We start from the raw sequence: 14347 nt of genomic DNA, 5'->3' as shown, positions 1-14347 counted from the left end.
TTTTGGCATGGCATATGATTTTATTGACTCAGTTGGAAATGATGTGGATGTTGTATCTGACTCTGAGGTATATATATTCTTAAGTAACATAACATATAGCATATTGTCCAAACTTGCTAGACTATTTAATTGATCTTACTACTTTAAAGGGGGAGAGTTTCATGATAAATTATTTTATTACATTTATGTTGCATTTATATATTACCTTTATTACATTTATATTTCACATTATATATTTGTATTGTTATTTTAGTGTTTATTGTCAATTTTGATAGATATTATATTGATATATCAATACTGATTTTACTCATACTAAATAACAATTACTGCTATTATTTATCAGCATCAAATATTTACAGTTTTTAATATTGAGTTAGTCGTATTTTAGAATAATAGGATTATCTTTTAATAGGATAATTGGCAAAATCTAATTCATATGTGATGGGTTGCATTCCAAAGAATGTGAGAGGACAGGTTGCCTGCAAAATGCCAGGACCCAGGACCCTGTTGGTGCCATGTCTCTCTCTAGCCAGTCTAACAATGTAAAAGCTGAGCAGAGAGCCTTTTTTTTTTCCAGGGTGAGCGGAAAAGTATAGTGTTTGAGTGGCACTTTTCATGTCTGGCATTCATCGGGCTGAAACCTCGCTCGCAATTGGCGCTTGACGCTTGGAATGTTGCGCAAATGTCCAGCAGAGGCGACAGCAGTTCAAACTGTGGCTCTCTTAGGTGCTCAGGCATGAAACTGTGCCGCTCACACACTGTACTTTTCCGCTCACACTGAAAAAAAATTAGAGGGAACATTGCATGGCAGGCCTGGGTCGCTGCCAGTTTCAGCCACCAAACCACTACCAGTTCGCCTGAACTAGTAGGAATCCACCACTGCCTTGTTGACAGGAGAGTAAGTAAGGTGAGTTTATTCAATAGCAATAGCAGTTAGACTTATATACCGCTTCATAGGGCTTTCAGCCCTCTCTAAGCGGTTTACAGAGTCAGCATATCGCCCCCACAGTCTGGGTCCTCATTTCACCCACCTTGGAAGGATGGAAGACTGAGTCAACCTTGAGCCGGTGAGATTAGAACTGCTGAACTTCAGATAACAATCAGCTGAAGTGGCCTGCAGTACTGCACCCTAACTACTGCGCCACCTCGGCTCTATTCAATTCAGCAATGTCAACTCCAGTATTATCCTTCAAATAGGTACCATTGATCTTGAGGGAGCAGTTCAGTGGTGGGTTGCAGGCGGTACGGCCCAGTACGGGCATTCCGGAGCCTGCTTGGAATACCAGATACCGTTCCAGTACGGTGCTCCAGAGGGCCCGCCCACCCTAGCTCCTTACTGGTCTTTTAAATCTTCGGGGCTTCTGCATATGCGCATGGCGCGTACAGCACCTGCATGACGCTCCACTAAGCAGCTGGAGCGTCACAGAGGCTCGCAGAGGCACTAAGATGCATGCATGTGCTGTGCGCGTCTATGTGGATGCTGCTGGGCCTGTTCCAACCGGTACGGTTGGAAGGGGATCTGGAACCCACCACTGGAGCAGTTGCATGAATTGGGGATCCTTCTGAACTAAAAGCAATTGTCAGATGGTTGGGTGAAAATCTAGCTAGGAGGGCCCTTGTCTAGCTTTGACTGATTCATCACCTGTGGCCCTACTTGGAGCAAGAGGACTTTGCAATAGTAACTGATATTGCATAACTAGACCCTGCCACTCACAAATTGCATTTCATCCGAAACAGAACAGCTCACATATTAATAGGTTCTGGCAGTGGTGGGATTCACTTACCTTCCCTACCGGTTCGCAAATGTGAGCACGTGACGTTGGGGCGGGTGGGCGGAGGCTCCCGCAGCTGCTGCTACCGGTTCTCCCGAACCAGAGAGAACAGGCTGAATACCACCTCTGGATTCTGGACACATGAACACATCCCTCTGTGTTAGGGGCCTTTTACTGGTTGTCAATAGGTTTTTAGATGCAATTTAAAGTATCGAATTTAATTTATAAAGTCTTATATGGTTTGACGCCACCTTCAGGACTACTTTTTTCAACTAGAACCCATCAACCTAACGACAACTCAGAAAAAATTAGTCATGTTTCTCCATGTCTATGAAATGGGTGGTTGGCCGAAGCCAGGATAAGCTGTTTCTCAGTACAATAATGCATTTTTTATTTATTTGTTCAATTTCTATGGCTGTCCATCTCAATCACTGACTCTGGGCAGCTATTGTAATATAATGGTCTTACATTATGGAACAGCTTCACTCAAGAAACTAGACAAGCCTTAACATTATTGCCTTTCTGGAAACAAGATAAAACAAAACCTCTTCTGAAAGTCTTTTTTAAATTTGATGTAATGAGGGAACACAACATGTGTGTTTATATTGCTCTAAGTTGCTGTTTTTAATTTTTGTGTTGTACTATTTTTATGATTAGACATTTTGTAATTATTTTCATACCCTGCCAAAAGTGGCATGATTGCAGCCATTTAGAAACTAATAAACAAATGAACTAACAATGGAAAAACCAAGAACCAAGAAGAGGGTTGACAGGGGAGGGGGGAGAACAGCAACAGGAGAGAGAAGGGGATTGAGAAATAGCAAATCAATGAGTTTTATTGCAAGCCTCACCCTTAAAATTCCTAGCAAAGCAACCTTTACTGAAAAACAGTGGGCTTTCCTCTTGTGTATTTTAATAATTATGCACTTATAATTGTAATAATGGATGTATCAAAAGTGGTTTTTATTTTGAACAGGCAACTGGACTGATTTTATGAGGGGGGAAAAAAAGATGTTTCGCTTCCTATCGTGGAAGCCTCATTAGTTGAATTGGATGCTGTGGGAGATGGAAGGATAGTTATTGACAGTTAAGATTAGTTGCAAAGAAAACACAATTTTTCCATTTCCACTTCCCCACCACCACCACCACCATCCTGTCAGAACCTCTCATTCCTTCTCCCACCAACTAATCTCAATAATTCTCAATAATTGTCCTTCCATCTCCCACAGCATCCAATACAACTGATGAAGCTTCCAAAATAGGAAGCAAAACATCTTGTTTTTTCCTAAAAAAATCAGTCCAGTTGCCTTTTCAAAATAAAAACCACTTTTGACACAACTATGATCTGGATAACTGAGAATCTTCATAGACATTTTAAACAATGGATGTACATGTTAAGAAAACAGGCATGTAGATTTATAGAATGCAGAAATGTAAAATACATATTCAGTAATTACTATAGGTCACTGCTTGGTCAGGGTGTTTTGTGGCAAGCATCTACTATCCGATTGACCACATGTGAGTTGCTAGGAGCCATCTTGTAACATATTTGATCATATAACAGAGACTAACATGGTGAAAATGTGTATAGAACATGAGATACATGGAAAGATCAGCATTCTACCTGAGGTTTCAAAATATAATAGAGACAAAGGAAGAAGATTTATCTAAACTCATGGTAGAATTGCTGGCTGATCCACTGCAGATGGATAAAAGCGAACTGTGAAATAATAGAACATGAGATGCATAGTGCTCCTGCCTCTTGCCATGGGAATTAAAATAAGGGTAGTCCAATTATAATGCCATGAACTAAAATTTACTAGCAAGTTGTAGACTAAAAACAATGCAACATGGGAGAAAAGAAATCTGTTATCTGTCTAAATAGCACATAATGATACATCACTTAAAATCAGTGTGGCTTGCAAGCCATAAAAGCACATCTTTATGAACTCCTCAGAAATTTAATGCTTGCTTAAGGGTAAACACAGGGGAAACTTTGACAGGATCACAATCCAGTATTTCTAATCTAAACCAGTAAATCCTCCCATTTCTAACTAACTTATTCCAGCCTCCCATGCTCCATAGAAGATGGACCTATATCAGTTGTGGGTACTGGTGGCTGCTGGGAGCAGCGGCCACCATACCAGAATGGTGCTTTGGAGGGCCTGTCCACCCTTATTCCTTGCCTGTGTTTAAGCCAACCAGGCCATTTGTGCATGCACGCGCAGCATACAGCATCTGCGCAACCTCCGCCGAGCAGCTGGAGCGTCACAGGGCAGTGGGTGCGTATGCATGCACAGTGCCGTGCCCGTGGTGGACACTCGGCCCCATTGCAGTGTACCAGTTGTGACGGGATCCGGAACCCACCACTGACCTACATCCATGGTTTTCATGCTGAGATTCATGCTGACTAGAATTGTAAGAATCCAATACAACTAGAGGACACCAAATGGGAGAAGGATGGATGATATACTCACAGCTTCATAGACACACCCTCTTGATGGGCAGTTCTGTCAAGTATGCGGGACTCTTACCTTCCTCACAGTTGCTTCCAGTGAAACCAGGGCAGCATCGCCATTCAAGAGCAGTTACTGTTCGGTAAGCTATCTTGTACGTGGGTCGGATGAGGGTCCTGTAACTAACACAAGCAACACGTCATCCACAATGTTCAACCCAAACCTGCCAACATTAGTAGCTGCTTATAGGAACAAGGTTCAATACAGGTCCTTGATTTACGATCACAATTGAGCCCAACATTTCCATTCTCGTCAAGACAGTTGCTAAGTGAGCTTTGCCCCATTTTATGACCTTTCCCCTTCATGGTCATTAAGTGAATCACTGTGGTTGTTAAGTTAGTCACACTTTTGTGAAGTGAATCTGCCTTCCCCATAGACTTTGCTTGCCAGAAAGTAGCAAAAAGTGATCACAAATACATGCCAGTTGCCAAGCTTCCAAATTCTGATCGCATGATCACGGAGATGCTGCAACCATTGCGTGAAAAACAAAATAAGTCCCGTATTTTTCAGACTATAAGATGCTTCGGACTATAAGACGCACCTAGCTTTTGAGGAGGAAAATCTGCCTCTGCCTTCCAGCAATTTGCCTCCTTGCAGCAAATAGCAAACAGCCTGATCAGCTTCAGCATAGCCTGATTTAGCATGAGCAGCTGATTGGATCTGCCTCCTGGAAATACTGCCTATCAGCTATTCCAGGCTGCAGGGATCACCCATCATGGCTGCCACCTATTGCTGCCTCCGCGCACCCCATTTTCGGGCCCTGCACATCCCCTTTTCGGCCTTCATGTGCTCCATTTTCAGCCTGTTCCAGGCAGTGGGGATCGCTGCCACTGCCACCTAACCCCGCCACTTGGAATAGGCCGTTTGCTGTTTGCTGCAAGGAGGTAAATTGCCTGGAGGCAGAGGCCGGTGGGTGGGGGCTGGTGGGTGGGTGAGATTTCAGCAACATTTGTTCTATAAGACACACAGACATTTCCACCCACTTTTGGGGGAGGAGTGTGTCTTATACACCGAAATATACAGTAAGTTTTTTAGTGCCCTTGCAACTCTGAACGGCCACTAAACGAATGGTTGTAAGTCAAGAACTATCTGTACAGTTTTAAGCAGCCCAGTTCAATATATGTCTATGCAGATAGAGTTCAATGGGATTATTCCCAGGTAAGTGGCAAAAAAAATGCACTCTACATTTTTATATATGACAGATGGCAGTCCAGACTTTTCTATATATATATAGTTGTATTCTATATATATATAGAAAAGACTGGACTGCCATCTGTCAGAAATGGTGTAGAGCAGTATTTCTCAACCCCAGCCTTTTTAAGAGATATGAACTTCAACTTACAGAATTCCCCAGTTCACCCAGCTGACTGAGGAATTCTGGGAGTTGAACTCCACACTTCTTAAAATAGCCAAGGTTGAGAAACATTGGTGTAGGGTCTCCTGCTTGGCAGGGCATTGGACTAGATGACGTACAAGGTCCCTTCCAACTCTGTTAATCTGTTAATTTTAAAGTTCTTTATTCATTCACCTTCTTTATTTGTCTACCTGAGAGACACCCCATTGACAAAAACAGAGAGAAAGAGAGAGAGAAAGACACAGAGAGAGGGGGGAGACAGAGACAAGAGACAGAGACAAAGACAGAGAGGCAGACAGACAGAGAGAGAGAGAGCTCTTATTTACTAGGGGTAGGCTTGTGATTACTAAGGGAGACCATTTTGCGACCCTTAGCTCAATTTGATCTCTCTATTAGCTAGATTGGTCTCATTATAGGACCCAAATTGTTGAGGGCAACATGCTGGCCTTCCAGCTTCAGCGTACCTTGGAGGAAGCTAACTATCTTGACCCCTTCCAGTCCGGCTTCAGGCCCGGTTACAGCACAGAAACCGCTTTGGTCGCATTGACCGATGATCTCTGGAGAGCCAGAGATGGAGGCCATGCGTCCATCCTGGTTCTCCTTGACCTCTCAGCGGCTTTCGATACCATCGACCATGGTATCCTTCTGCGACGTCTGCGGGAGGTGGGAGTGGGAGGCACTGTTCTGCGGTGGATCTCCTCCTACCTCTCGGACAGGTCGCAGTCGGTGTTGGTGGGGGGGGCAGAGATCGTCCCCGAGGCCCCTAACTTATGGGGTGCCGCAGGGTTCGGTCTTATCCCCCCTACTATTCAACATATACATGAAACCGCTGGGCGAGATCATTCGGAGGCACGGGATAAAATACCATCAATACGCGGACGATACACAGCTGTATCTGTCCGCCCCGTGCCAACTCAATGAAGCGGTGGACGTGATGAACCGGGGTCTTGAGGCCGTTAAGGACTGGATGAGAGCTAACAAACTGGTACTCAACCCAGACAAGACCGAGTGGCTGTTGTGTTTCCCTCCCAACAATTTGGCCAACGTTCCATCAATCAGGCTGGGGGGTCAAAATTTATACCCCTCAGACAGGGTCCGCAACTTGGGAGTCCTCCTGTACCCACAGCTGACTTTTGACCACCATTTGTCAGCTGTGACAAGGGGGGCATTTGTCCAGGTTCGCCTGGTACGCCAGTTGCGGCTCTACCTGAACCGGGAGGCCCTCACAACAGTCACTCGAGCCCTTGTGATCTCTAGGCTGGAATACTGCAATGTGCTCTACATGGGGCTGCCCTTGAAGAGCATCCGGCGACTTCAGCTAGTCCAGAACGCAGCCGCACGAGTGATTGTGGGCGCACCGCGGTTCGCCCACATAACACCGATCCTCCATGAGCTGCGCTGGCTACCTGTTGATCTCCGGGTGCGCTTCAAGGTGCTACTCACCATTCATAAAGCCCTTCATGGTAGTGGATCTGATTATTTGAGAGACCGTCTTCTGCCAATTACCTCCCTTCGTCCCATCAGATCGCATAGAGTAGGCCTCCTTCGAATTCCATCCGCCAGTCAGTGCCGACTGGCGACTACGCGGAGGAGAGCCTTCTCGGTTGCAGCTCCGACGCTTTGGAACGATCTCCCCGTGGAGATTCGCACCCTCACCACTGTCCAGACCTTCCGCACAGCCCTCAAGATCTGGCTATCCCGTCAGGCCTGGGGATAAGATCCTAATCTCACCCCGCCCGAATGTCGAATGAATGTTGTGTTTTATTGGTTATTTTTTTATTCACATTTCTTTTGTGTCCTGTCTTACACTCCCCTCCTATGAAATGTAAGCCGCCCTGAGTCCCTTTAGGGAAAAGGGCGGCCTATAAATGTCAATAAAATGTCTAAAAAATGTCTAAATGTCTGACACTGTAAACCACTAGAGTGCCGTAAAGCACTGTGAAGCTCTATAGAAGTCTAAGTGCTATTTTTTTTTTAAGTGTGTTCTATTCGAAGCTAGTTCTAGAGTCCCAAGGGAGTGGGCGGCATACAAATTTTATTAAACTCGAAACTCCAAACTATTTGAAGTGTATTAAAATGTTATGCAGAGCAGCAATGACACCAAAAATGGGCAAGGAAATGAACAAAACATTTTGATATAAAAACTTAGAAATAATTGCTATAATTCAAAAAATGCTAAATATCTCATTTAAAGCAGGGGAGTTTGAGCAGCTGGTCTGTGGATTCATACTCTAGTTCTAAGTACAAGCAAGCTGTATCCCAGCTCCTCTTATTTGTTTTTCTTAATTCCGTAAAGATATTATACCAACAAAGAAATTGTATGCAATTGTGGGATTTTTCCAATCACAGAATCTACAGGTCAAGATCAGTAGGATCCGGGGGGAAGAGCCTGTCGCCGAGGAGGGCTCAACCGAGCTCCTCTCAGAGATCTGGTCTGTATATCTAAATAAGATCATAGATATCACCCCTTTTTGGCATAAAGGGGCAGGGAGTAGCTCTGTGTGCTAGGGTCTATTCGTAATTCACAGCCTTTCTCTTTTTTTTTGGCTGTGGACAGAGATTAGATCCAGCGTGAGCGGAGCTTTTATCTCCAGCCAGTTCTTCTCAGCTGCCTTTTTTTTTGGCAGCCCTAGACAGGTGACCCCCCCCCAGGACAAAGCAAAGTTGTTTGAAGCTAAGATTAATACGGGCGGGTCCCACCCCTGTGAGATTTATGCTTTTATTACTATCGTAAATACCAGCACCATTTGTCTTAGAGGCTTCTTTGTTTAAACGGACTTCAAAATGGCGATTTCTCTCCGTTGGTGACTGATAGGGGATGTACGTAGCTGGTTTTACCTTCCTGCAGACCGCTCCTTAACAAAATAATTTTTTTTTTGTTTTTTTGGAAACAGAGGGGAGCGAAAGCGCTGTTTATTTGTTTATTTATAATGGCACCCAGGTCAAAATCGAAGCGTCTCTCTACAAATGTGCCTAAAGAATCTGTGAATGAACTTAAAGAATTTACACTGGCATCGCAGCCCTTGTCTCCTACGCCCTCTACTGGAGAATTCTTAACACAGGAATTTTTTTTTCAAATGTTTAATGATTTTAAACAAGAAATTAAGGAATTTGTATTGGAGCTATATGGTGATTTAAAGTCTAAAATTGACCAAATGAAGGCGAATACGTTTGCAGCCGTGTCTGCCCTGTCAGATTATACCGCTGAAATAGAGAATAAATTAGAAAGTTTGGAAGAGGCTAATTCTAATTTGACTACTAATATTCAAATATTACAACAAAAAATTAGAGACACTCAAGAACAGCTCGTTATGATAAACTTTAATAAGAAGGCATTCGCAATAAGAGTCAGAGGATTCCGCGAAAAGGAGTGAGAGAATCTGAAACAGACCTTTGTTGAAGCCCTCAGCCATGCGGTGGGAAGCCCGGGACTTAACTTTGATTGGCAGATTCGGAAAATTTATCGCCAGAATTCGTTGGTAGCGGAACAGCGACAGCTCCCGAGGGACATAATTATATATTTCTCCACAAAAGAATCCAGAAACGCGATCATGCAAAAATTTTACAATAACAGTTTGAGAGTTGATGGCCAGAACTTGATTGTCTTCAAAGAAATACCTTTCCAGATGTTAAAGGCAAGAAGGGACTATACCTTTTTAACTAAAGAGCTTAGAAATCATCAGATTCAATATAAATGGGAGGCCCCAGCCGGCATTACGGTCACATTTGAGAATCAAAGACTTCGTCTCAATTCTGTTTCGGAGGCTCGAGATTTCTATTACAAGACTTTGAAGGCGGGACTTCCTGATTCACTTGGAAAAGAGGAGAGACAAGCCGAAGGAGAAGGCAAGCAACAGACCACATGGCTGCAAGATGGAGGGGGTAGCTCCCCCTCCTTCGGAGAAGCAGAAAAGCGGAGTTTGAGGATTTAGACATTCTAAAATATTCACTAAAGTTGTGGATTGAATGGGGGTTTGCGACCTCTCTCCGGCAGAAAAAGCGGAATTTATTGGTGGGGTGATATTGAATGTATATATGTAAAATGCATGCAGAATGATTTACGCTGTTTAAATCTTGTTAGAAGGGAAAGTTTGAAGAGATTATTTTAAAATAGAAGGTAAACTGATTCTTGCTGAAACTATTATTTGAATATGTGGAATGATCTATGCTATTTAATTTTTATTAGAAGGGAAAGCTTGGTGAAATTATTTTGAGCTAGATTTTAAACTAATGTTTGCATAAATTTGATAGTGGCAAATATTTGAGAAGCAAGGGATGAGGGTAAAATGCATGCGGAATGATTTACGTATATTGGTGGGGTGATACTGAATGTATATACTGAATGATTTACGTTGTTTAAATCCTATTAGAAGGGAAAGCTGGTCGGGATCATTTCAAGATAGAATGCAAACTGATTTTTGTGTAATCCACGCTGCTTAAATTTTACTAAGAAGGGAAAGTTTGGTCAGATTATTTTGAATTATTGTTTGAAATTAAGGTTAAGAAAGGGAAAGTTTTATTATTCTTCTGTAAAGTAATATTTGAATATGTGGAATGATCCACGCTGCTTAAATTTTAATAGAAGGGATTATGTTTGAGTTAGATTGTATATTGATGTCTATACAAATTTGGATAAATGTTTATCTGAATACAAGGTTAAGGAAGAGGAATGGGAGAGTCTACAGGAGGTCGGGGTAAATAACAAAGAAGCAAGAGACGAGAATAAAATATAGATAGAATGACTTATACTATTTAGGCATAGATAAAGATGGGGGGCTGAGCTTAACACAAAGAGTTTCTTTTTTTTTCTTTTTTCTTTGTTCTCTTCTTTTTTTTCTTTTTTCTTTTTTGGTTTTTTTTTTCTTTAATATATTACTTTTATTTTTAATCCATATGAATATAAGATTCTTTAGATAGAAGGCAGTGCCAGGTGTGGGCCCTGGGAAGTCGGGAGGAGTAGGGATGGGGATTTATGGGGGGTGGGTGGGTGGGTGTTAACATAGTCGCAATAAGAACAAGAATGCACTTATATACGGTTGTTCTTTTTTTTCCCTTTTTTTTCTCTTTTCTTTCTTTATATTTTTTTTTTCCTTGGTTTATTTTACTTTTTATCAGATTATAATAAACAACACTTGAATAAAGGAATACACCAAGGAGGGAGGTAGAGGGAAAGAGGAGGGAGGAGTAAGGAAGGAGTAAGGGGAATGCAAGGAGGGCGTGTTGGGGGTAAGGGGAGAAGGAAGGTTTGAGGGGAAAGGGAAGTAGGAGGGGAGCGTTAGAGGGAGGAAAGGAAAGTTGGAGGGGGTAGATGGGGTGTATGGAGGATGGAAGTGTCAGGTGGGGTTGTGAATGATGAGTTGTGTTTTCTTTTTTATTTTTTTTATTTTTTTATATATTTTTTTTCTTTTATAGCAAATACCCTGTATATAAGTGATTGTAAAATGGAATGTGAAAATGAATAAAATAGATTTAAAAAAAAAAAAAAAGATCAGTAGTAGGTTTCAATTTATATTACTACAAGTGTGCTTGTGCACACCCCGTGTGCATGCTTACACGATGCTTTTGCACATGCACAGAAGTGTCCGGGTGGGTGGGCAGAGCTGCCCGTTGCCGCCACTACCAGTTTGTCTGATCCCGGGCAAATCAGTAGAAACCCATGTCTGGTCAAGATGTTATCTTTTACGGTAAGGTTTTGTATGCAGTTTGCGGAAAGGAAAAGGAAAAGGAAAAGGAAAAAGGAAAAAGGGAAAAGGGAAAAGGGAAAAGGAAAGGAAAAAGGAAAAGGAAAGGAAAAGGAAAAAAGGAAAGGAAAAGGAAAAGGGAAAAGGAAAGGAAAAAGGAAAGGAAAAGGAAAAAGGAAAGGAAAAAGGAAAGGAAAAGGGGAAAGAGGAAAAAGAAAGGAAAAGGAAAGGAAAAGGAAAAAGGGAAAGGAAAAGAAAAAGGAAAAATAAAAAGGTAAGAAAACAAGAAAGAAAAGGAAAAGAAAGAAAAGGAAAAGGGAAAGGAAAAAGGAAAGCAAAAAGGAAAGGAAAGGAAAAGGAAAAGGAAAAGGAAAGAAGACTTGTTGCTCTGTTAGGGAGAGTGATGGTTTTTAAATCTGATTACATATGTATCAGAAGTGGGTTGCTCCCAGTTTGGCCTGGTTCGACTGAACCAGTAGTGGAATTCAGGCCTAGGTCACAGAACCGGCAGCGACCCAGGCCTGCCATGCCCCCAAACTGGTTCCCTCACTGCCACCAGGCCGCCACCATTTTGGTTTTTAGTGACTGCACGTGTGCAATTCTCTGTAAATTGTTCTGTACAAGCATGAAGAACAATTTACATTGAAAAGCACACATGCGTGCAGCGCAGGTTGTGAACCGATAGTAAAACTGGCAGCAACCCACCCCTGATATGTATGTATGTATGTGTGCATTCATGTATGTGGAAAGAAGGTAACGAGAGACAGACGAAGAAGATCCTAGAAACAAAATAGTTCTTCCATTGTTAACTCTGGCTTCATTCACTATTGACAAATTCCTCAAGCAAATATCGCTCTCAGCATACATAATCATACTCTACCACCATCACTCTGACACACAAAAAGTTTCTATTACACATAGGAGGTTTTTCAAGCTTTACCCAAATGATAAATTTGGGGACTAATTGAAATTTAAGTATATACCAGGAACTTTCTTATTTTCCTTGCTATTTGAAGGAATTAGGGCTTCTGTTTTATGTTTGCAGTGAGCCCCATCCTCAGCAGAGAGATGAAATCCCACGCCTACAATTTCAAATTGTGGCAATTTTGCACATTGACTATTGTGCTAGAAAAATGTTGCCAAGGAAAACGTGGATCCAAATGTGCCTGGCCTACATATGCTAGCTGGGAAATTTGGAAATTTCAGGCTGCCACATATGGAGGATATCAAACTGGGAAGGCTAGAGTGAGTGTTACACTGGGTAACCATAACAAATGTGTCTGGCACAGCTCACACAGTATTTCCTAAGGACTTGAGAGCAACACTATATTCTCCTTAAGCTTCTCAAAATATACTTTTTAAGCATGTGTAAAAATTACATCTCAATATAGTACATAAAGGGCTTATTGGATAAACCAAATGGGCCATTAGCGATGAATTGTTAAAAAAAGAAAAGAAAAGAAAGATAAGGGCTTTTGAGACAATAAATCAAACCAGATTTCTTATCTAGTAGCACCTGTGATGTTTCCTCCAGAATCAACTGCTCATCTTCCTGAGCAGTCACTCTGGATAAGGCCTGTCTATATAGCTACTAAGACAGTGTTTCTCAACCTTGGCAACTTGAAGATGTCTGGACTTCAACTCCCAGAATTCTGGGAGTTGAAGTCCAGACATCTTCAAGTTGCCAAGGTTGAGAAACACTGTACTAAGAGTCAGTATCAACTTGACTGGTGAGAATCGGATATGATGAGAGTTGCATATAAGCATTTGGACTTAGGCATGATGGAATATACATATAAGGATACTAATACAAGTAGTTCTCGGCTTCTGAGAGGGCAGGCTCCATTACGATAGCAGTCATAGCAGTCATTATGTGAAGTGCCGACATGATTACCTCATTTAATAACCAAAATTCCTGCTCTCCCCATTGCAGTTATTAAGTGACCACGAAGGTCATTAAGCAGAGCATAGGGTGCTTTGGGTGGGAGATATCCTGAGAAGCTTCGCACAGGCACAGGCCCACACTATATATGTCTATCCTGGGCCTCCCAGTGCCCCCCCCCCGACTCCCGGAGGCAACCCATGCTCCACTTCCTGCCACATGGGTCCCCCAGGATTTCAGAATTCCAGCCCTGCTTCATCCCACACCCTCCTCCCCACCTGTCACAGCTTGGTCTACTCACTTTTTCCATAGATCTCTTTCTAGAAGCGGCTGATGATCCACCACATGGCTTTCCTACATGGAAGCTGCATGGCACCACCTGGAGACGGACCCCCTTTTGGGGCCAGTGACAATTCATTGTGGCTACTCCAAAATGGTGCCAGCTTCTAGGACGATACCACGCGACTTCCATAGGAGGCTGATGGGGAAATTGGCCAGCTCTCTTCCCCAAAGGTGATTTCTCTGCAGCTTCCATAACTTTGGGCAAGGCAAAGTTATACACAGAGGTGGGCTGCTACAGGTTCGCTCAGGTTCAAGAGAACCTGTAGCTAACGTTACAGCCAGTTTGGAGAACCTCCAAATCCCACCCCCGGCTGGCCCCGCCCACTCCTCCCCTCCCCTCCCCTCCCAGGAGTCTCCATGCGGCCCGTTTTGGATGCGAATGAAGTGCAGGGCCCGCCGGAGGCTTGGGGAAGGGGAAAAACAGGCCCGTTTTTGGCCTCCGGAGCCCGGGAGAAGCAGTTTTCGCCCTCCCAGAGGCTCAAGGAAAATCTCTGGAGCCTGGGGAAGGCGAAAACGCCCCCCACCCCCATGGTGTAAGAGGCTGACTAGGCCACACCGACCATGGCCACACCCACCCAGCAACCAGGCAGAGAACCCATTGCTGAAATTTTTGAAGCCTATCCCTGGTTATACATCCCTTCATTCAGCACCATAGTAATTTCAAACAGTCACTGAATGAATGGAAGTTAAGTCAAGCACTACAGTACTTGTTTCAAGTTCAATGTCTGAATGAAGCCTCCTGGATATTTCTGGTTGAACTAAAATCATCCCCATAGTTTTCTTATGCTGATGCTCTCAAA

General features: G+C 43.0%; 1 protein-coding gene across 1 annotated transcript in view; it reads right to left on the bottom strand.

The window, feature by feature from the left end:
- The window catches only part of COL26A1 (collagen type XXVI alpha 1 chain), a 218746-nt gene that overhangs the window by 149344 nt on the left and 55055 nt on the right, over positions 1-14347 (bottom strand). Inside the window, exon 3 of the mRNA XM_032216118.1 lies at positions 4307-4404. Within this exon, the coding sequence (XP_032072009.1) occupies positions 4307-4404 (98 nt within the window). The remainder of the gene's footprint in view (positions 1-4306; positions 4405-14347) is intronic.

This window comes from Thamnophis elegans, chromosome 4 (assembly GCF_009769535.1).
Source record: "Thamnophis elegans isolate rThaEle1 chromosome 4, rThaEle1.pri, whole genome shotgun sequence".
Taxonomy (NCBI): Eukaryota; Metazoa; Chordata; class Lepidosauria; order Squamata; family Colubridae; genus Thamnophis; species Thamnophis elegans.
Note: the sequence above shows the minus strand (reverse complement) of the source record. Positions and strands in the feature narration are given on the sequence as shown.